At 45.6% G+C, this 24,093-nt stretch overlaps 2 protein-coding genes across 5 annotated transcripts in view; both read left to right on the forward strand.

The window, feature by feature from the left end:
• EPB41L4B (erythrocyte membrane protein band 4.1 like 4B) overlaps positions 1–14,931 on the forward strand; it is a 159,396-nt gene extending 144,465 nt beyond the window's left edge. For 2 of the 4 annotated variants that reach the window (XM_017498553.2, XM_017498552.2), the window contains exons 23-26: positions 856–972; positions 3,626–3,694; positions 9,921–10,066; positions 11,934–14,931. In XM_017498553.2, coding sequence (XP_017354042.1) covers positions 856–972; positions 3,626–3,694; positions 9,921–10,066; positions 11,934–12,003 — 402 coding nt within the window. In that variant the 3' untranslated portion in view covers positions 12,004–14,931. The other 2 variants (XM_017498554.2, XM_037727889.1) reach the window with 2 other exon arrangements.
• A 3,639-nt stretch (positions 14,932–18,570) lies between these two features.
• The window catches only part of FRRS1L (ferric chelate reductase 1 like), a 29,084-nt gene continuing 23,561 nt past the window's right edge, over positions 18,571–24,093 (forward strand). The window contains exons 1-2 of the mRNA XM_037727887.1: positions 18,571–18,661; positions 19,261–19,684. Of these exons, the coding sequence (XP_037583815.1) occupies positions 18,571–18,661; positions 19,261–19,684 (515 nt within the window). The remainder of the gene's footprint in view (positions 18,662–19,260; positions 19,685–24,093) is intronic.

Consider the following 24,093-nt stretch of genomic DNA (forward strand, 5'->3'; position numbering starts at 1 on the left):
ATGGGCATGGTGGCTTATACCTGTAATCCCAACACTTTTGGAGGCCAAGGTGAGCAGATCACTTGAGGTCAGGAGTTTGAGACCAGCCTGGCCAACATGGTGAAACCCTATCTCCATTAAAAATACAAAAATTAGCCAGGCGTGATCGTGGGCCTGTAGTCCCAGCTACTTGTGGGGGCTGAGGCAGGGGAATCATTTGAACCCAAGAGGCAAAGGTTGCAGTAAGCTGAGACTGTGTCACTGCACTCCAACCTGGGCAACAGAGCGAGACTTCATCTCAGGAAAAAAAATCAGCTATATGTTCCTCCCCATGAAATATTTCTTTCCCAGTGACCTCCTTAGACATCCACTCACTTACATACCACGGTGTGTGCCCTTGTTCAACAGAGTGCAGGAGGGCACCAAGCATGGAAGGCAAATGCTTCAAGTGTGTGCCCATGCCTCAGATTCCTCCATGGCTGACATCACTAATTCATCTTGGCTCTCCTTCTGGCTTGGCTTGGGCAATGCTTCAGAACCCTCAACCGTGTGCCGAGAAGCCACTACCTGTCCTGTGCAGTTGACATAGGAGACAGCCTCTACCTACCAGGCCTGGGAATGGGGTCTTGGTGTGTCATCTGCTCAGATGATGGAGAAGATACATGAAGGACAGACAGGAGAAAAGAAGGCTGAGAGAGGAGGGAGGAGGGTGGGACCAGAAGCCAGTTGGCCAGAGGCTGGAAGTAGGCTGTGGGTGAGACTGGCTTGAGAACAGTCTGGAGTTGCCAGATCCGTCTTGCACTGTGCTATCTTTCTCTCCTTTCCCCTCCCCTATCTCCTCTTCCTCCTCCCCTTCTCTCCTCTCCTCGTGAGCAGGCAGAGCCCGCCAGCAACCCCCACTGTGCCCACTCTCGCTGTTCTCCTCCACTCTCTCTCCCCATGAAGGAAGAGACCACTGGAGTTTGCATGTACCCTCCAATCAAAACAAGGCTGGTAGGTACCCTGGCAGGGAGAGGGGCCTGGCCAGGAGAGGTGAGGTGGGCAGGAGCCACCAGGCGAGGTGGAAGCCTGGGTGGGCGTGCAGAAGCCCCAGATCTCAGGAAGAGCCCACCAACAGGTGCTCTCACTCCAGGTGGATGGAGGATTTGGAGTCCAGCTGGTCCTGGTCAAATTGGAATATGCAGCTGTGGGTGCCCCCTTCGCTTCTAGGTCTCAAGAATCAAGAAGAGTTTGTTTTCCTGGAATTTCGATGAGCATAGATGCTTTCACCAGAGAGAAATATATGCTTTGGTACTCACCAGATGGACTCTTAAGTTGCATTTCTATTGAAAAGAAAACTTTTTGAAATGCGTCTTCTTCTGCTGTTTGTCAAGCTAATGACATAATAGGAGTGCTACCTAACAATGTGAATGAAATCACCTGTCATCCCAATTTAGCATTTTTTGTCCGTTTTTACGTATTTCCTTCCATTTATTCATATCATTCATGATTTTACATAGTTAAATCGTAATAACCAAATTCTCTCTTTTCTCTTTTCCCTTAATGCTACCATGTTGTTTCTATCTTGTTCTTGTTACCACGTTATATGACTATATTCCATCAAGCGAATGGTCTGCCATTTCCCGAACACATTCTGTACTACGGGATGTGTGCTTTGTTTCCAGTTTGTCACTATTCGGGAGAACGCATGTAGCTTTTTGCATCAGGAATTTTATTTTCTTAGACTAGACCCTGCTGGATGAAATATTATGAGTTTGGCTTTTGCCCCCTTTCTAAAGTGGTTGTGCTAACAGATAGTGCCATCAGAAGAGAGTGACTATGCTTTTCACCACACCTTAGCAACACATGGTACCACTGTTGAAATATATTTTTCTTACTTACAGCAGGTATAAAATAATTCTTTGAGGTGGCTAACTTTCACCTATTTAATAGCAATAATAAACCACTTTTCAGCCAGGCATGGTGGCTCAAACCTGTAATCCCAGCACTTTGGGAGGCTGAGGCAGGCAGATCACTGGAGGTCAGGAGTTTGAGTCCAGCCTGGCCGACATGTGAAACCCCAACTCTACTAAAAATACAAAAATTAGCTGGGCATGTTTTGTAGCGTGTGCCTGTGATCCCAGCTACTTGGAAGGCTGAGGCAAGAGAATCACTTAAACCTGGGAGGCGGAGGTTGCAGTGAGCTGAGATTGCGCCACTGCCCTCCAGCCTGGGTGACAGAGTGAGACTCCATCTCAAAGTAAACAAACCAACCAACCAACCAACCACTTTCTCGCTCCGCTTCATGATGGTCTGTCTGAGAGTCTTATCTATTACTTTCCACTAGGATGTTGGTCTCAGAGCACCTTGCTGACCCAATAGGCAACAAGAAGAGAATGTACCTCCAGACTTCACCCAACAGTCTTTCTATCACCTGAGCTAAGAGGCAGTTTGAGGCCTATTCTGTCAATTTTGAGATGTGTAAAGGGACCAGAGAGATTTGTGGGAAGGGGAGCAGACTTGGGCTGGCTATCTCTGTATACATGGCAAAGATATTGTCATCCCCAGAAGGGGGAGACCTGCTTCACCCATTCGGAAAAGCTTGGCCAATTTGGGTCTCAGCTAATGTGTTCTTACTAATCCCTGCCCCACCCTCCCACTGGAGCCACTCAAGTAGCTATCCCAGAGTCCACAGGCAAGAACTCCGGCTGGCCCTGGACAGTGGTGGCCTTGGTGTCTTGCCTCAGCCCTCTGCTGGCGGGTGGTATGGTATGCCTTCACCAGCAGATGTGCAGACAGTTTCTGTGCCCCAGGAATCATACACAAAGCTAGTGCCAGAGTCGTCAGGCCCCCGGGCCTCATGGCGTACCCTAGGCTGACTTGAAAAAATAAGCCCTCCCATTTCCCAAGGCCTCCAGGAGGCCAAAGACAAAATGACCAAAGAGAAAGACACGGAAGTCGAGTCCTTTTGGCCACCACTACCTGATCAACTGTTCATCTGACCTCATTCAGACTAGCTCCGTCCTGCAGGTACTCCCAGCACTGGGCATCTTTGTGCATCAAACCTTCTGTTCCCAAGGGCCGTGGGGCAGGATTCTCCCATGCTTCCATGGGTTTCCCTGAGGGCTCCCTCTATTGGCTAAAGCATACAGGGAGTTCAGTAACTGAAGTGATTAGACAGCGAATACTTTCTGGCTTAATCAGCCCAGCCTCCTTGTACCCTGCCTGCTGTTAAGAGACCATGTGACCTCTCGGCAGCCTCTAGGCCATTCCTACAGCTATGGAGAAGTCATCAGAAGCCACCCCAGGCAGTTCTGACTCCCTCATTATCCACCTTGACTGTGGCTTTTTATGAGTCAGGCCTGGAAGGCCCAAGCAGATCCTGCTGAAGGCAGCTCCAGGGAGAGACAAGTGTGGAGGTGCGTGCTGAACACGAGACCGAGGCTGTCATCCCCACTGGGCTCCGCCCTGCAGTCCAACGCCAGGCAGATACAACCACCAGTCCACAATCCTGAGGGACCCTTATGTGTTTCCTTATACGAGTGATGAAGGCTCTGCGGAGGCACCTGTGAATCCTTCAGTTCCATTTTAAAGGTGCTCTACCAAAGACTGCAAAACTTTGTTTTCTAATCTGAAGGTAACCCCCTTTTCTTTCTCTCTTTTGAAGATAAAAACATTCCCGGCTGATACAATGAACCCGTTTCCTGATACTTTCACCACAGGGCCACAGTTTACTGTAAGTAGATCCAGAAAACATATGTGCATTTTCAAACGTTGTTCCCATGTAGTGTGCTTTTCTGTGGGATGCCAGACAGCAAGCTCAATCGCTTCTTTTGATCACCATTGAACTCCACAAGCTCGGGAAGAAGCTTGGATTTACAGTCTGCCTCTTTATTTTATTGATGTGAGATTGACTTAAAATTCACCATTTTCAAGTGACAATTCAGTGACAGTACATTCACAGCATTGTGCAACGACCACTTCTGTTTAGGTCCAATACATTTTTATTGCATCCTCCAAAAATCCCACACCCATTAAGTAGTTCCTCCTCATTTTCCCCTTATTCCTACCCCCTGGCAACCACCAGTCTGCATTCTGTGTCTACGGATTTACCTAGTCTGGATATTTCATCTAAATGGAATCATATGTTTCCTTTTGTGACTGGTCTCTTTCACTTAGCATAATGTATTTGAGGTTCATCCACACGTTTTTCTTTCTTTCTTTCTTTTTTTTTTTGATGGATTTTCGCTCTGTCACCCAGGCTGGAGTGCAGTGGCATGATCTCAGCTCACTGCAACCTCTGCATCCTGGGTTCAAGCATTTCTCCTGCCTCGGCCTCCTGAGTAGCTGGGATTACAGGCGCCTGCCATCTTACCTGGCTAATTTTTATGTTTTTAGTAGAGACAGGGTTTCATCATGTTGGCCAGGCTGGTTTTAAACTCCTGACCTCAGGTGATCCACCCACCTTGGCCTCCCAAAGTGCTGGGATTACAGGCATGAGCCACCGTGCCTGCCCCGTCTTCTTACTTAAGGTGAAAGTAGTAATAAGAATATCCTCCTCATATCCTGTTGAGACAAGGATCAAAACGGGCCGAGAATTTGTAAGTGCTTTAGTAACCACAAAACATCCCACACATGTCAATTATGATAGTTGTTTCTCAAGGCTGGAGAGGCAGGGGGGAGTGATGAACACAAACAGGTAGTCCTGACAACAGACTTCTTGTCACCGCCTCTCTGGGTGTCGCTGGGCAGCTTGTTTGTTCTGCCAAGGCTGGGCACAGTGGCTCATGCCTGTAATCCCAGCACTTTAGGAAGCTGAGGTGGGAGGATTGCATGAGACCAGGAGTCGAGATCAGCCTGTGCAACATAGAGAGACCCTGTCTCTACAAAATAATAATAATATATTAGCTGCTGATTTATTAAATTTATTATTTATTAAATATATTATTAATTTAATAATCACAGTGGGATAAATTTAATAATAATAAATTTATAATAATAAATAAGTCCCAGCTACCCAGGAGGCTGAGGCAGGAGGATCTCTGGAGCCCAGGAGGTGGAGGCTGCAGTGATCCATGATTGCACTACTGTACTCCAGCCTGGACAACAGAGTGAGACCCTGTCTCCATTTAAAAAAAATATTCTGCCAAATGTTTAAATGCTGTCATTTCTTCATCTGCCAAATGAGAGAGTTTGATAATGTTCATGCTTCTTTTCAGGGCTCAACTCATTCTTTAAATGAAAGTTTCTGCAGAAACTCACTGTATAATGAGCCATTAGGTGGCACAGAAGTGAGGAATCTGGGGTCCAGTCCTCCTTCCTCTCAGTCTATCCTCCTCTAGGAGCTGGAGCTTGCAATTTCTATGATCCCTGAAGCTCCCTCCAAAGGATTTCTGTACCGTCTGGAGGATCTGTGAGGTGGGCTGTGCGTGGCTAAGCGTAGCCCTAAGTGCAGTCTTATGAGACGGATGACGACCACTGCCTCACATGGCTTCAGCCACATAGGGAGGGACAGAGCAGTGGCTGATTCAAGTTTCAGAGGATGAGCAGAGGTGGGAAGGTGTCCAGCATGGCAGGCAGAGAGAAAAACAGGTTCCTAGAACAGTCCATTTCTAGGGTCATGAGCTGCTTCCAGCATCTGCCTTTTAAGAATGAGAGGGCAGAGATATGAGGCTCTGCCAGGATGTTAGATGCTATTGCCTTGACACTCATCCTGGCTCCCTGCAGTCTTGCTGGACACAGCTCCCCAGCTGGAAGCTCCGGCTCCACCTCCCTCAGTTGGCCGTAGTGGGGCACTCTGGCCTTCTGCCCAGCCTTGGCAGTGCTGTGAGACACTCAGGGAAGCCCTTCCCAAAAGCTGGGGGCCAAGATGGAGCAGGAAGCCAATGGAAGAAACCACGCTGGGACTTTTAAGAACTGAGCAAGAGTGGCTTGAAGACAGCTGGAGCAGGCAGAGGGAACAGCATGAGCCAGAGTCCTAGAGCGAGCGGGGTCATCACACATTCAAAGGACTGAAAAGCAGGCAGGCCAGTGTGACTGGGATGCAGGAAGCAAGGGCGGCTGGGTGTGAGAGGAGGAAGGGGATGTAGGTGGTGTGAAAACTGGAGGGGCACAACCATGTTGGCCTTGTAGTCCACAGTAGGGATCCTGATCTCCATCCTAAGAGCAAAGGGAAAACTCTGAGGGACTTCGAGCAGGGAAGTGACAGGGCAGATGATAAGGGATCCCCGTTATCACAGTGGGAAGACAGTGGCTTCCAGGCAGAGTGGATTCAGGACAGTAGCCTGGAAATGCAGGATAGTGGTTTAAGGAAGAGAGAGCAGAGAGCTTGACCTGGAGTGGTTTTGCTGGTAGAAATGAAGAGAAGCGCATAGACAGGGAAGATATTTAGGAGGCTGGTAAGATATAGGATTAGATGAGGCAGAGAGAGGGTCAGAAATGGTTCCCAGAGAGCCGGGCATAGTGGCTCATCCCTGTAATCGCAGCACTTTGGGAGGCTGAGGCGGGTAGATCTCCTGAGGTCAGGAGATAGAGACCATCCTGGCTAACACAGTGAAACCCCGTCTCTACTCAAAATATAAAAAACTAAATGGATGTGGTGGTGCGTGCCTGTAGTCCCAGCTACTCAGGAGTCTGTGGCAGGGGAATCGCTTAAACTCGGAAGGCAGGGGTTCCAGTGAGCCAAGATCATGCCACTATACTCTAGCCTGGGCGACAGAGCAAGACTCCATCAAGAAGGAAGGAAGGAAGGAGGGAGGGAGGGAGGCAGGAAGGGAAAGGAAGGAAGGGGAAGGGAGGGAGAGGAAGGGGGAGGAAGGAGAAGGAAGGGGAAAGAGTTCTCAGATTTCTGATTTGCAGAATGTGGATTGACAGTGGTTCCATTCACTGGGATAAGGAAACTTGGAAAAAGACTTGGTTGGGAGAGATGAGTTTGCCTTTGGCCATGATGAATTAGAAATGCCTTTGAAACATCCAGATGGGCACAATGAATGGGTGGTTGGATATCCAAGTCTGTAACTCAGGAGAGAGGACTAGACCAGAGACAATGATTAGGGAGGCAATGACAGCTGGATGGTAACAGAAGCCAAACTCATGGGCTTCAGCGTCACAATTCTCCCATCCCCGTATGTCATGTTCTCATTTCCTTCCTGCCAAGATCATGACACTTGAACTTGCTGCAGGTTTGGCCTCTCCACAGGCCTCCAGACCTATCCTGGCCACAGTGACACGGCGAGTTTAGCAGCTCTGGGAAGCTCTGCACAAAGTTGGTCTGGCAGGTGATCTAACATTGATGGAGCTGGGTTTCAACAGCTAAGCCCTTGCTTGATCCTGAAGCCAGTTTCTACTTTGTATTCAGGCCTATTAACTGGGTCTCTGCTGATACTCAGCTGAGTACATTGGTCCATCTAGGGTGGCGGCCCCTGCCTGGCCCTGGCCAGATTTCTGCTCCACATGCTTCTTTCTAACCTGGCTCTGTTCATCTGTTACCTGGTTTGTTCCAGTGAAAGCTTGTTCATTCACTCATTCATTTCCTCATTCAGTGAATGTAAAAAAGATGGATTCTTAGGGTTGAGATTTATTAATATAAGTAATTTTTTTTACTGCTTTTTCAAGGTCATTCTTTAGTGAAGCTGGCTTTTTTATTTTTTACTTGAAGTATATGACAGTGCAGAGCACAATGATTGCTAGTACAGTTTGGTGCCCCCACCTCAATTCATGGCAAGGCCCTGCCCCATTTACTCACTATTGCCTTTGCACCATCAGTGCAAATTTGCCTTTTTTTTCCCAGAAAGAATAAATAATGGCATCAAAGGCCAGGCTCAGTGGCTCTTGCCTGTAATCCCAGCACTTTAGGAGGTTGTGGCAGGTGGATTACCGGAGATGAGATCAGGAACATCCTGGCCAACGTGGTGAAACCCCGGATCTACTAAAATACAAAAAATTTTAGTAGAGCTGGGTGTGGTGGCATGCGCCTGTAATCCCAGCTACTCGGGAGGCTGAGGCAGGGGAATCACCTGAACCTGGGAGGTGGAGATTACAGTGAGCCGAGATGCCACCACTGCACTCCAGCCTAGTGACAGAGCAAGACTTCGTCTCAAAAACAAAAAGCAAAAATTAGCTGGGCACCATGGTGGGCACCCATAACCCCAGCCACTCAGGAGGCAGGAGAATGGCTTGAACCTGGGAGGTGGAGGTTGCAGTGAGCCGAGATTCGGAGATTGCGGCACTCCAGCCTGGGCAACAGAGTGAAACTCCGACTCAAAAAAAAAAAAAAAAAAGAAGATACTGCTCATTTGATGATCAGAACATCTTCTTTAGAAAGTCATGTAATAAATTTCTCCACATTCAGGGCCAAGAACTAGAATGAGAAATCTAGTTATAAAATATATAGCTGGTATTATCAAAAATATAAAACAAGCAAAAATGATTGCATTGAAAAAATACTCTGATGGCCGAGCACAGTGGCTCACATCTAAAATCCCTGCACTTTGGGAGACCAAAGTGGGAGGATCACTTGAGGCCAGGAGTTTGAGACCAGCCTGGGCAACATAGTGAGACTCTGTTTCTACGAAAGATTAAAAAATTTCCAGGCATGGCACACACCTGCAGTCACAGCTACTTGAGAAGCGTAGGCAGAAGGATCACCTGAGCCTAGGAGGTGGAGGCTGCAGTGAGCTCTCATTGTGCCACTGGACTCCAGCCTGGGCAGCAGAGTGAGATCCTGTCTCAAGAAAGAAAACAAGAAAGAAAGAAAAATACCATGAGAAAATATACTGAAGACAACAATAAGGAATTATGGAATTTCTTCATTGATCTACTGTTTTTTTTTGAGACAGAGTCATACTCTGTTCCCCAGGCTGGAGTGCAGTGACACGATCTCAGCTCACTGCAACTTCGCCCCCAGATTCAAGTGATTCTCCTGCTTCAGACTCCTGATTAGCTGGGATTACAGGCACGTGCCACCATGCCTGGCTGATTTTTTTGTCTTTTTAGTAGAGCCGGGGTTTCGCCATGTTAGCCAGGCTGGTCTTGAACTCCTGACCTCAGGTGATCCACTCACCTCAGCCTCCCAAAGTGTTGGGATTACAGGCATGAGCCACTACATCAGGCCTGATCTACTTTTATATACCTTCTAAGCTTTCTATATAAAAGTAATGAGTATAGTTTGTTATTCAATGAAAATGACAAGAATATGTTATCCTCTCCAAATGAGACTGTATATTCTAGATCAGTAATTCTGAAACTTTATTGTAATTCTTCCAGAAGAATCATATGGAGGTCTTGTTAAAACACATATTGCTGGACTTCATTCCCAGACTTTCTTGGGTCTCAGTGGTCTTGAGTGAGGCCTGAGGCCTGAGAATTTGCGTTTTTACCAAGTTTTAAGATAATGCTGATGTGGCTAGTCTGGGGCCCATACTTTGGGAACCACTGCAACAGTAATGAAAAATGACAGTTACGGTGTCAGCTAGCACTGGTTCTGAATACTGTTCTTAACACTTACTGTGTGACGTTGGGCAGATTACTTAACCTCTCTGAGCCTCACTTTTCCCCATAAAATCAGTTTTTAAAATAGACATTTTTTTTTCTTACCTTTTAACATTTCCTGATGTCAGAATGTTTACTACTGGGCATGACAAAATTTGATAGTGGGCATGACAAAGTTTAAATGGCTGCATGTTTCTTTCTGTGTGGCAAATGCAAAAATGGTGCATCTTACAACTGATGGTGTCCAAGATGTGAGGAAATATGATTGCTACCTTAAAGGGCTGTCAAGAGTTAATATGTGGAAAGTACTTAGCATGGTGTCTGGCACAAAGTAAAATCACTTAAAATGACAATCAATTTTAGCTGGTAGTGAAAAAGAACAGGAATTGTAGAGTAAGGCCTAGGGAGCAACTGACAGTGTGAAAATGGAACCCAAATTGAGATTGATCTCCTCTTTCCTATTTCTTCTCCAGGCAGACTTCCGAGACAGTAAATTACAGTGCTGTCCTGGCCCATCTTCCCCGCTGATCCCAGCAGCGACCCTGAGGCCTTTGACAGAGACCGTCTCCACAGTGCAGACCATTTACACCACCCGGAAACCTGTTTCCCTGGCAGCCAGGTAAGTCAGGTCAGCAGGTACGACTGGTAATTCTGGCTACAGGGACACCAGGGAAACTCTAGGTTCATTGTATTTGTGACACCTACAGCCTTTTCCTACATTCTTTCATTTATTCTGTAAGTATTTATTGAAATATCAACAAAGGGGCCAGGCTCAGTGGCTCACACCTGTAATCCCAGAACCTTGGGAAGCTGAGATGGGAGAATTGCTTGAGGCCAGGAGTTTGAGACCAACCTCACCAACATGGTGAAACCCCATCTCTACTAAAATTATTCAGGCATGGTGGTACACACTTGTAATCCCAGCTACTCAGGAGGCTAAGGCAGGAGAATCACTTGAACCTGGGAGGCGGAGGTTGCAGCGTGCCGAGACTGCACCACTGCACTCCAGCCTGGGCAACAGAGCGAGACTTTGTCTCAAAAAAAAAAAAAAAAAAAAAAAGGAAATATCTACAAAGGGTAGGCTGTTAGAGGAGACAGACGACAAATTGTGTGTGTGTGTTGTACTGACAACGATATTGACAAGGGATAGGGAAGAACATGAAACTGTGAAAGGCAATGAGGTATTCTGGGATGGCCTCAATGAGGTAGCATTTAAGCAGAGCCCTGAAAGTGGTTACAGAAAAAGCTGTAGATATCTGGAAGGAGTACTAGGCAGAGGGACTAGCCAGTGCTAAGTCTCCTGAGGAAGCACGTGCCTGGCATGGTTAAGGAAGGTTAAGAGACCGGCGTGGCCAGAGCAGAGTGAATGGCCATAGAGGAGGCCTATGAAGTTGTGGGTTAGGGCCAGACTTTGTAGGGCCCTGTTGGCTACAGTAGAAACTTTGATTTCTACCCTGAATGAAATTATTAAACTTGGTTCATGCCTTTAAACATGTGCATTTTGCTGGGTGTAGTGGCTTGTGCCTGTCATCCCAGCTACGCAGGAGGCAGCGGTGGGAGGATCAGTTGAGGCCAATAATTCAAGTCCAGCCTGGGCCACATAGCAAGACCCCATCTCTAACTAAGAACAACGAAAAGATATGTATTTACCGTGTGTGTGTGTGTGTGTGTGTGTGTGTGTGTGTGAACAGTGGAGGCAGGTTCCATAGATATGCAACTGGACCTGAGGTCCAAAAAAACAGAGGCAACTTCTCAAAACAGCCAATTTTACTTCATTCAATTTTATTCATTATAACATAATAATTGGGAGGCCAAGGCAGGTGGATCACGAGGTCAGGAGTTCGAGACCAGCTTGTCCAATATGATGAAACCCCATTTCTACTAAAAAATACAAAAATTAGCCGGGGCATGGTGGCACACCCCTGTAGTCCAGCTACTTGGGAGGCCGAGGCAGGACAATCACTTGAACCTGGGAGGTGGAGGTTGTGGTGGAGGTTGGGTGGAGCTGAGATGGTGCCACTGCACTCCAGCCTGGGTAACAAAGTGAGACTTCGTTTTAAAAAAAAAATTATTTGTTACAACATTCCCTCAGACATTTATCAAATTAAAGCCTGGGAGAAAATGCATATGAAACCAATTTAAAGCATAACTTAAAGGAATCTAACCCCTGGGCATCTCCTTCATTCAGCAGACTTTACTGAGTGGCTTTCATGCACCAGATACTGTGCTAGGCTCTGGAGGTTTGGAGATGAATAACATATAGTCAGGAACTCTCAGCCTGGTGGGACTGAGAAACCAGTAAGTAGCCAATTTCAGATCACTGCAATGCTAGCAAATGTCAGGCATCCTCAAGGAGCCTAAAAAGGAAAGTCCAACACTGAGATCAGTAAAGAGCCTGGGAGATGACACTGAAGATGTCTGCGTCTGCCATTTTTCAGGGATTGTCTCACTTTTTAAAAAATGTTTTAATTTTTTTTAATTTTTAGTGCAGAGACACTCCGGCAGGAACTGGAGAGAGAGAAAATGATGAAAAGACTGTTGATGACCGAACTGTGAAATTCTCCCCTTGTCACCTGGAAGATGGCATGGTGCCTTCTGTCCGTCTTCTTTCTTCGGGCTTTGTGTGCTCACTCTAGCACAACATACAAATGTGTGCTTTGTTCGCCCAGGTCTCCATGGTTAGGTGAAGCCAATTTCTGGCTTGACTTTTATGGGAAAAATTATTTTATGTCTCCTAAGCATTAGAGTTTTTCTATTACTCTATGTAGTTGAGACAGGATTTGATAAGTCTAGGAAAAGAAAGATGGGAAAACGGGATTCCTTTTCAGAAGCACCTGTGTGTATCTGTTAATAACCACAGGGGGTAATATGATGCGGGATCCTTTACTATCAATTTCAACCATGTGATTTTGTATGATTGAAACTTGCACCGAGCTTTGACTGTTTGTTAAAGAGTCATTTTTAATGAGAGAATAATTCTTTATTGCAGGTTTTTCATTCACACTGATAAATACACAGATCTTATAAAGTCTTTAACATTCATTTGTATTCAGACATGAGCAGATGAACTAAAAAAGAGAAAGTTACATATCACCATGACTGAAGATACTTCAACTTAATCTGAAATATCATTTAACTTGTAAACTCTTTGGATATAATAGAATTTATCATTGAACCCAAAGTAGGAAATGATAGCTTACATTGTCTAAAAATGTTAGGATGATTCAATATCAAAATTCATTTGGGTGTTCTATCAAGGAAAATTATTTCTAAAGTTGATTGATTCATGACCTATTGATAGAATCTTGACCAGAAGAAATTTTGCTCTTTTTATATAGTTTCAAGAAATGTGTTTTTAAATTTTTATTAATGCACTTGAACAACTTTGCAGGAATAAAGGAATCCCCAACCACAAAATATCCCTCTAAATTAGTTCCCTAGCTTTCTCAAGGAATACGCACATATTTTTACATAGCTATGATCATTGTGTACATTCTCTTTTGTTTTACTTCTCTGCCTAACACTCGGCTCCTCTTATCAACACAGATTCTACTCTCACCAATTTAAGTGTCTTTATATCCGTGTAACATGGTTAACCTCACTCTCACTTCACCCCATTATTAGATATTTGAGTTATATCTAATTTTTCACTCTTATAAATAGTGCTGCTATGAACGTCTGTAAAAAATAAAAAAAAAAAACTGCTCCTTCTTTTGGATTATTCCCTTAGGAATATCTCCAAAGAGGGATTACAAGGTCAAAGAGCATGAAGTATTTTATAGCTCTTGTTTTATATAGCCAGATTGCTTTCTAGAAAGATCCAATCTTTGGGTTGGAAGGACCTTAAAGGTCATCTAGTTTAGCCTCCCCACCCCCTCTGAATGCTTGAATTCCCTCTACAATTTATGATGCCACCAGCAATGTATAAGCATTTCTATTTACCAATAGCTCTGCCAGTATTGGGTTTTGCCATTTTTATTTATTTTTTGCTAGTTTAATAATAGGTATGTATAGTTGTTCTTGAAGAGTTGTTTTATTTCATTAATTGCTAGCAAGGCTGAGCAGTTTTCCATGTGATGATTTACTAGTTGTATTTCCTTGTGTGTAAAATGTTCATCCATTTCTTATGAAGAGGAACTGATCTCATATATTTGTATCAGAACTGTATTTTTATGTTGTATTGTATAGTTTGCTCTCCTGTCCCTCTCCTTAAAACTGAATGGTGCCAATAATTTGATACTAATGACTATAAAAAAGGTAATGCCTCATTTACTAGTATTGTGGTAAAATGAGGAATGTAAGGGAATATTCAGACAACCGAGGACTAACCCTTTAAGTGCTGAATCTTTACAATTTTAATATTTTTTTTTGAGGGAAATCTTTCTAAAATGTATTACACAGTTCCCTGCCTTAGTAAACAGAGTATACTGGAGAGCATTTAACCCTTTCTTGATGAGTCATGGTCATGGTTATAAACATCAGCCCCTTTTGTACCTTGGTACGGTGCAGTGATACCATCAAGAGCTATCAATATGTGTAGGGCTTGGCTTGGCCTTTTATAGGATATTATGGTTTTTTACTGCTCTCTGCTCTATCAGTGGAGCTATCCGGGGCAATTGTAGCGTTTGGGGCCTTTTACCCCCATGTTCCCCGGCTATACTTTTAAAACAGCTTTAGCTGTTCTTTATCTCGTGCACATGATACAAAATGTGTTCCCGTACAATATGGGGCTGTCACCTCTTGCCAACCCAGCACCCTCTTCCTTTTCTAACCTGCTTTCTGAGGCTTCTGCTCTTTACCTCCTGCTCTCTGATAGAAACCTCCAGGGCAAAGCTGAAGGTTTCTTGGGGAAGCCAGGAAAGCCAGTATTTCATATGTGTCGATTTGCTTGGCTTCCGAGGAGGGATGCATGGGCTTTTTGGCCAGTGTTTCCAGGAGGCTCTGAGCTTCCTGCTTCTTCCCCGCTTCTCCCTGAGTTCACAGACTTTGAGGTTTATAAAGGTTGATGTCACTGGAAGTCTGACCACAAACAAGTTGGCTGTTACTGTATTTGAAAACCCAGTACCTTTGGCAGCTCACCTCTAACCAGTAAAATAAGAGGATTCCATGGTTTCAGCAGTTGTCCTGGTTATTTGCCTATTTAAGTGAACGATGGGTGCTTGCATTGTGACTGAGAAGATGGAATTGTGCCGGATGGATTCACAGGGATGAAAATGAATTGGCACAATCGTTTCACATTTTTTATATATTTTAAACCAAAACAACAGCACCATATGGGCACACAACACGTACCTTATGTCCAGGGGAAAGAATCAGCTTACTGACAGTCATTCCAGAGCTAGGGCTCCAAACTGCAGGCCACAGATTAATGGTGGGCATGGAGGGTTACTGTACGGGGTCTGGGAAAACTGTGATCCACAGCTTTGTGGATTGTAGACTGCATAGGAAATTCTATGTTTGAAGAGTTTGAGATCCTAGGGCATTCAGAAGATCCCACTTGTATGCACCCAGAATTTTATATTCCCCAGGAATATAGCAGAGGAATATTCTGATATCATATTTATCTTTCACCATCTCAAAAATTACAGCTTAAAAAAAAGCTCAAATAAAATTCATCACTGTAACCATTTTAAAGCGTACAATTCAGTGGTTTCTAGTGCATTCACAACGTTGAGCAAATGATACCACTATCGAATTCCAGAACATTTCCATCATGCCAAAAGGAAACCCCATATCTGTTAGCAGTCACTACTGATTCTGCCCCCCACCCGACCCCTGGCATCACCTGGCAACCACTAATCTACTTTCTGTCTGTGGATTTGCTTATTCTGGAAATTTCATATAAACAAAATCATACAACAATCTGTATTCTTTTGTGATTGGCTTCTTTCACTTAACATAGTGTTTTCAAGGTTCATCCACGTTGTAGCGTGTATCAGAACTGCACTCCTTTTTATGGCTGAATAATGTACTATTATATGGGTATGCCATATTTGGCTTATCCAGTCATCAGTTGATAGATATTAGGGTTGCTTCTGCTTTTTGGCCATTATGAATAATATTGTTATGAACATTTGTGCACAAGTTTTTGTGTGAACATCTGTTTTAAATTCTCTTGGAATTGCTGGGTCATATGGCAACTCCATGTTTAACTTTCTAAGGAACTGCCGCAATCACAGCTTTTATTTCCTACAAAATCCAAAGTGAAAAATTATATATACTAGACAGTCAGAAGCATGGGCAAATCTGTTATCAGATAGCAAGATGTGGCACTTATTTGAGGGAGGTTTTTTTTTTTTTTTTTTTTTTTTTTTTTTTTTTTTTTTTTTTTGAGACGGAGTTTCACTCTTGTTACCCAGGCTGGCGTGCAATGGCGCAATCTCGGCTCGGCGCAATCTCGGCTCACCGCAACCTCCGCGTCCTGGGTTCAGGCAATTCTCCTGCCTCAGCCTCCTGAGTAGCTGGGATTACAGGCATGTGCCACCATGCCCAGCTGATTTTTTGTATTTTTAGTAGAGACGGGGTTTCACCATTTGACCAGGATGGTCTCGATCTCTTGAGCTCGTGATCCACCCGCCTCGGCCTCCCAAAGTACTGGGATTACAGGGGTGAGCCACCGCGCCCGGCCTTGAGGGAGTTTTTAATAACAAAAATGTTGTTTCAGAGAAATGGCTTTGAGGAGGAGAGAAAATAAAGGTGCAGTCTTTCTTTTTAAAACGAAAATGAATTTAAATCAGGTTCATCTCTAAGTTTTTGTTTGCGTGGCCAGCTCTTGTATAGCCAGTGGTCTCAGAATGTTCACGCAGATTTCCTCCCCAGAAAATGTACACAGTAGAGAAAACTACAATATTTCTTAGCTATCCAGTAGAGTCACATTGGTGGGGATCAGAGGGTCTCTGCAAATCTACGATATAACTAAGAGGGGAGCATGTCCTTAGCGTTGGAATAGGTCTGCCTCCGTCTTTCCAGGGATTAAATCTTGTCAGAAAACACAAAAAGTAAGAACATCTCCAAAGGCAATTTGAGTGGATGGGAGAGAATCTCATGAAATGGAAGCGGCCAAATACGTTGCTAGGCCCTGAAGAAGAACAAGGCTTTGAGTGACCCATAAAAGCTATGAGTTTTCCCAAACACCACATGTTCTCACTCATAAGTAGGAGTTGAGCAGTGAAAACACATGGACACAGAGAGGGGAACATCACACACTGGGGCCTGTTGGGGGTTGGGAGGGAAGGGGAGGGAGAGAGAGCATTAGGACAAATACCTAATGTATGCAGGGCTTAAAATCTAGATGACAGGTTGATAAGTGCAGCAAACCACCATGGCACATATATACCTATGTAACAGACTTGTATGTTCTGCACATGTATCCCAAAACTTGAAATTAAAAAAAAAAAAAAGAACACTTTGAACATGGAAAAAATAGTTCATAAAAAAAAAGCTATGGGCTTTCTCCCTAGAAAAATCCATACATCACAACATCAGTTCAGTTCAGTACTTTCATAAGGTCCTCGTATCACCCCTGAAGCCTATCTGTGCCCCCCTGGGAGTCTACATGAGTACAGAGAGAATTGAAATCCACAGATTACCTGCAAACTTCATTTTAAGCTGCAGTTGCAAACCGTCTCCAACATTTCCCCACAAAAACAATATTAAAACCCCATGTGTTTTTCTATCAGATCAATTTAGCAGGAGAAGAATTGCCTGGTTTTCATTTGCGTTCTATTTGGCCACCAGTATTGTTAATTTCAGTAACAGAAATGAAGGGAATAAAAAAGAAAGTAAGAGGTAAAAGCTTGTATTCCCACACCAGAGATATCAAAAGTCTAACACTTTCTTTTTTTGGCTAAACCTTTAAGTTGACCATACCTTCCCTGGTAAACAGAAAGAGAAGAAAAGAAAGAAATTTCAATTTTTAAGAAAGGTTTAAGGTTTTTGTTCTTTTGAAGGATTACACTTTAACAGATTTTCAATCTGTTGGATTAGCTTTTTTAGAATGTTTTGCATTGCCAAGCTATGTTTTTTGTGAAGAAGTCTCTTTTGATTTTTTAAAGTAGTTATAGTTCATCTTTTTTCAAACAATAAATCTGATCTGTTTTTTGATATTGCTTTTTGATATTGTTTTTCAAACAATAAATCTGATCTGATCTGACAACTGGTATGTTGGGGGATCTAGTGAAGCCCAGGTTTTCATGAATTACACCTCAATTCAGTTATCAGGATTAACATGTTTTAATTCCAATTGGACAGCCCACTGTTAGCTGATACCTAATAGCAAATACCTAACTTCTAAGTTCCCCGGCTTGTCTCCCCTATTTCAACAGCACTACCCTTATCTCCCAGCCAACCAGCCCATAAAAGGTTAAGTTCACTAGTTTCCTTTGGAATATTAACATTTTGTAATATTGTGTACACGTGTGCATGCCATTTATAGCACTGAACCCTATTGATCCTTATCTCTATTATATTCCCTGATCTTCATTGCATCATGTAGATAACTGATCATGGGAAATCAGGCAGTCTGAATACTTTTTTTTTTTTTTTCTTGAGACAGAGTCTCGCTCCGTCTCCCAGGCTGGAGTGCAGCAGTGCAATTTTGGCTCATTGCAACTTCTGCCTCCTGGATTCAAGCGATTCTCTCTGCCTCAGCCTCCCGAGCAGCAGGGATTACAGGCACCCATCTCCACCCCCAGCTAATTTTTGTATTTTTAGTAGAGACGGGGTTTCACCATCTTGGCCAGGCTGGTCTTGAACTCCTGACCTTGTGATCTACCCGCCTTGGCCTCCCAACGTGCTGGGATTACAGGTGTGAGTTACCACACCCAGCCCAGGCAGTCTGACTTCTAGGTCTGCATTTGGGACCTCTATGCTTTCCTGCCTCCATAATTATTTTGTTTATGCAATAAAATAAAATAGAAAAAGCAGGTTAAAATGTTGGCTCTGCAGCACCAGCATGAAACGAATTGTGTCCACATCTCTACTGGAAAACAGCTTAGCAGTCGAATATATCACCCCAACAACCATCATCAGAAGAGAACCCTGGGACCTGGTGTAAAGTAAATGCTTGGTGTGAATCAATGGATGGCTGAGTAAATAACCCAAAATGAATGGCAAGCAGCAGGAATGGATTTGAGAAAAATCAACAATTCAGCAGGGCCCTCAGACATGGTGTGGGCCTTCCAAGGCCTGTGCGTGCTTGCTGCAGGGAAAGAGAGTAAACTAGAAGCCTAGTTTTGAAGGGAGACAGGTTACCTCCTGGCATCAGCTTCTGTTGATTACACACCGCAAGAGCCTAGAGAAGCAGCAGGTGAATCCAGTCTGGAGATCAGGGTTCCAGTTTCTTCTCTGCCCCTAAGAGAAGAAACCACCTCAGTTTACCTAGCTCTATAGTGAGGGTCTTGCAATTTCAAGTTCCTTCTGTGATAATCCAAGAAATAATAGGTCTAGCCAGTACTTTATGTAAACCACAAAGTACCGGTACAAGGTTGAGGAGGCAGCACTGACCAGGTATGTTCAGGGTAAACCCTCTAGGGGAGCGTTTCATAAATTGAACGTGCATTGGGCTCTCCAGGGAATTTTGGTAAAATGCACATCCTGCTTCATGGGTCTGGAGTGGGGCCTTAGTGATGCTAACAAGCTTCCAGGTGATGCTGATGCTGCTGGTCCGCGGACCACACTCCCGAATAGAAGGGGCTAGTAGGGCCAAACCTGCCTGAGAGGAGGGAGGTCCGGGAGATGGGGAGGATGGGAACGAGGACGGGAGAAGGGAAGCTGCTAGGAAGGAGAGTCCGGTGGGGGAGGAGGGGGTTCCAGGAGGAAGCGCGAGGCTGCGGGGCTGGAGCGAGGATGCGCAGACCGAGGCAGCGAGGCGGGGGTGCGAGAGCCTCCGCGGCTGCGCGGGCGCGTGCTGGTGGCCTCAGCGGCGGCTCAGTCCCGGCCCGCGCCCGCGGCACCCCCGCTGCGGCCCGAGCGGCCTGGCTGCGGGATCGGTGCGCAGCGATGGCGCGGCCGCCCCGGCAGCACCCGGGGGTCTGGGCGCCGCTGCTCCTGCTGCTACTGACGGGGCCCGCCGGCTGCGCCGCCAGCCCCGCGGACGACGGTGCGGGGCAGGGGGGCCGGGGACCCCGGGGCCGCGCGCGGGGGGACGCGGGCGCCGACGAGGCGGTGCCGCGCCACGACTCCTCCTATGGCACCTTCGCGGGGGAGTTCTACGACCTGCGCTACCTGTCGGAGGAGGGTGAGGCTGCGGGAGGGCCAGGGGCTGCGGGAGGGGAGACCCGGGGTGGGGGACGGAGGGGCCGGGGCGGGGCGGGACAGGGAGACCCGCGGCGGGGGACGGAGGGGCGGGAGGGAGGGGGTCGGAAAAGATGTCGGTGGAGGCAGCTCCGGCAGAGGCGAGGCCAGGATGGGGAGCGCAGTCCCAGACCTCCGCCGGCTTAGAGGAAGGGCCCAAAGAGCTGTCAGTACCTGCCGCCCGCTTTACAGATGGGGAGACTGAGGCTGGGAGAGGGAACGGTCACCCAAGTTCTGCAAGGCTGTGGATAGGGGTGGGCGCTGAGTCTAAGCTCCCCCAGTTCTCAGATCTGGCTTCCACCTTTGCCGCCTGGGGTTGCGTTGTAGGGGAGGAGGCCGCCATCTGGCCAGGGCAGTTGAAGGGAAGCAGAAAAACCCCAATCTAAAGAGAGAGGTTGCCTTATTTCCTCCCTGTCTGTATTGACCTAAATTTGCAGTGACCAGCGCCCACCTCGTAGCGTTCTGTTCCTGCTCACTGACCCATCAGAGGTGGGTCACATCAGCTTCCCCACTCCCATCCCTCTTCTTTTATGACGCCACATATGTTATGGCCTCCTAATGTGAGTCACCATTGTTGGGGCCTGCTGGACCCACAGACTGGGAGTTTGTCAGCCAAGGGCCTCGCTGTAGAGCTGCTTCAATGAGCACAAAAGCCAAGCTGATGGTGATCAGGAGGAATGGAAACTGGCCTCTTACTTTAGCAACTTTGGGAAGTAGTGACTTTCCTTTTCTTCTGCTTAAGAGGGATAGCCAACAATCCACCTGGGGGTTGAAGTGTTGAGTCCCAGGAGCTCATATCCGTTAGTGAACGTATCTGTTGTTAGCATTAAGTTCAGCTGTTTACAACAAGCACACATTAATAGCTTCAACAAGATAAAAAGTTTCTCTCTTACGGAAAGAAACCTGGAAATAGGTCGCCCAGAACTGGTGTGGAGGCTCCTTGGTCATCAGGGCCCCTGGATCCCGCCCTTCTGGTTCTTCACAGTTCTTAGCAATGTAACTTCATGGTTCAAAATAACTGCTTGAGCTCCAGCCATTATATTCACATTCAAGACAGTGGGGAAAAATAAAGCAGGAAGAATGTCACTGACTACTTTTATAAGGCAATTACTCAAAAGTTCCATATATTAATTTTTATACTTTTTTGGCCACAACTTAATCATGTGGTTGCACATAGGTACAAAGAAGAGTGGTAAGTACAGCCTATTAGCTGAGACATAATATGCCCAGTTCAAAAATCAGAATTATTGTATTAAAGAAGATGGAGAGAATAGATTTTGGGAAATGTATTAAGTAGAGGCTTAACTGCCGAAATAGAGATTTTAACATATAGTGGTTTAAATAAGATAGTATATTTTTCTCTCTAATAAAAGTCTGGTTGGTCTGGGGCTGGTAGAATGACTCTGTTCCACAAGGTCATTCAGGGACCCAGGTTCTTTCCATCTTGTTGCTCTACCATCCCCTAAGGCTTTGTCCCCATCTGTACAGTAGAAGCCAGGTTGCATGCATGTCCTTGTTCAAGATTGAACAAGAGAAGTTCAGGGCAAGTAGTTACCTTTTAGGCTGGCTGCACATACTACTGCTGTTCACATTCCTTTGGCAAAAACATAGTTACAATGACCTAGCTTTAAGGGAGGCTAAGAAATGTAGTCTTCTAGTGGGGAGCCATGTGGCCAGGAAGAAGGAGAAATGTGGGGAGGGAGGACAAGAAGCAGAAGCAGAATCTGTCAACCTGGAAAAGAATAAATATTCCAAAGTCCGTATGTTTCTGAAAGCATCTAGTGTATCTTTACATTGTACCCAGCCTGTGCTGCCAGGTGGCTTAAATGTGGCATTCTAGAGTTTATATTCTGATTGGGCTCATGCATCTAGCAAATGAAGGATAAAGTCAGATTCTGTACATCCTTTGACTCTCTGTACAGAGAGAATGATATGTTCATCATATAGTCCAGAAAGTTTTATGAACATGGATATCAGGTGGTCCACAGCCATCAAGAACAGCTTTATAGAGTCCAGCCATGAAGTAGGAAAGACTTTAGTGAGACAGAAGTAGGAAGGCATTTAGATGAGGTGACCGCACAGCAGGCAGCAGGGCTTGCTATATGTATACCAATCGCTAGTTTGTCTGTTTCCCCCTCCCACCATAAAACCAGTTTAACCCTCCTGAAGCCTGTCTCTAACCTGTTGGCATTGTATTCAAAAGTCTGTGATGGGGCCAGGCGCAGTGGCTCACACCTGTAATTTCAGCACTTTGGGAGGCCAAGGTGGGAGGATCACGAGGTCAGGAGTTTGAGACCAGCCTAGCCAACATGGTGAAACCCCATCTCTACTAAAAATATAAAAATTAGCCAGGCATGGTGGTACACACCTGTAATCTCAGCTACTCAGGAGGCAGAGGCAGGAGAATCACTTGAACCCAGGTGGCAGAGGTTGCGGTGAGCTGAGATCACACCTTTGCACTCCAGCCTTGGCGACAGGGTGAGACTCTGTCTCAAAAAAAAAAAAAAAATCCGTGGTGGTTTCAACCTGCTCCCTGAATGAATCTTCAGCTGCTTTATCTGAAATTTCCTCCCTGGTTCAATTTCCTTTTACAACCATGTTTCACCTCTCCCCTTCCCTCACCCTGAGCTTTCTGAGCTCTTACTCTCCATTCGTCTCCTACCCTCTTCTCAGTTTCACTTCCTCCCTGGATACAGATTCTACCACCATCTGGTAGGTGGGATGTAAGTGGCATGGGATTATCAGAGGCAGTGCCTTTTTTAGATTACCCTGGGCCTGGGCTTCAGCCCTGTGGGTCCTGAGTAGAGACTTTCCCAAGATGCTTAGAAATAAACAGTGATATTGCCTTCAAAGCAGGGATTGAGGAGGATTGCCAAGAGAGGGAAGAAGAACTAGGAGAGAGGGGTGTCCCAGAAGGCAAAGGAAAAGAGCCTGTTTCCTACCAAGGTGAGGCCTGCTAGCATGAAGACTCAAAATTACCCAAGGATTCAGGAGGTGAGAGGTTATGAGTGGAATTCTCCTAGGATAGATTTAGCGGAGAAGGAAGGAGGGAGCCCGACCTACCTTGGAGGACGTGGCAAGTGAAGAGGTGCAAGTAATGCCTTTGACTTAGCCTATCAATACACTTGAGGTTGTCCATTTCTAGTGACAGGGCACTTGTTCCATCTGTGCAGGGTACCCCCTTCTTATGTCTCAAATAGCCATGAAACTGAGTATAAAAGTCAGAAAAGGCCGGACGCAGTGGCTCACGCCTGTAATCCCAGCACTTTAGGAGGTTAAGGTGAACGGATCACCTGAGGTCAGGAGTTCAAGACCAGCCTGACCAACATGGCGAAACCCCATCTCTAATAAAAATACAAAAATTAGCTGGGCGTGGTGGTGGGCGCCTGTAACCCTAACTACTGGGGAGGCTGAGGCAGGAGAATTTCTTGAACCTGGAAGGCGGAGGTTGCAGTGAGTCAAAATCGCACCATTGCACTACAGCCTGGGCAACAGAGTGAGACTCTATCTCAAAAAAAAAAAAAATTCAGAAAAAAAATTTGAATAATGAGGTGGGAATGGAGATTCCGCTGAAATTATGAGAGAGCCTACTCACCATTACCTACCCTACCCAGAGACTGTTTCCCCACAGTATCCAAATTGCCTAAGACCCCCAAATCCAGAAGTGGGACGCTGGCTGATTTGCTATCTAAAAAAAATGATTACCCCCTAACATGGTCATTTTTAAAAATTTAAGTTAAGTTTTGGTTTAACTGTGCTAGTTTTCAGAACTCTTTGAGGGTCTCACTATCTAAGCCTATACTACTCATCCTTACAGTCTCAGCTCAAATGCCACCTCTTTCAGGAAGCCTTCCTGATTTTCTCCTCCCACTAGCCAAAGATGTTCTTCCACAGCACACAGTCTAACCCTGCCATGACCCTCTTTGCTCTCTACGGTCAGGAGTTCAGGTAGGGTCTTAGTGCTTGAATGCTACCACTCATACTTCTCGAGGTTCTTAACCCAGAATCTATATATTCAGAGCAGTGATAGAATTTGAAACAGATAGGCTGATGTGGTGGCTCATACCTGTAATCCCAGTACTTTGGGAGGTCGAGGCAGGCGAATCATCAGGTCAAGAGTTCGAGACCGTCCTGGCCAACATGGTGAAAAAAAAATTGTGAAACAGATTACCATTTGATTATGGGCAAATGCTCATTTCCGAGGGTTCTTTGAGGAAAAACAAACAAAACTGAGTTGGATGTTGGCTACAGGTTAAGTCCCAAATGAAGCTTTCTTCTCCCTGCTGCGAAGATGGCCAGGTTTGAGAAGCAGATGGAGTCTTAACCTAGCTAACTGATGTTAACTGCCTTACC

The sequence above is a fragment of the Cebus imitator genome, unplaced genomic scaffold (genome assembly GCF_001604975.1).
Source record: "Cebus imitator isolate Cc_AM_T3 unplaced genomic scaffold, Cebus_imitator-1.0 Scaffold244, whole genome shotgun sequence".
NCBI lineage: Eukaryota > Metazoa > Chordata > Mammalia > Primates > Cebidae > Cebus > Cebus imitator.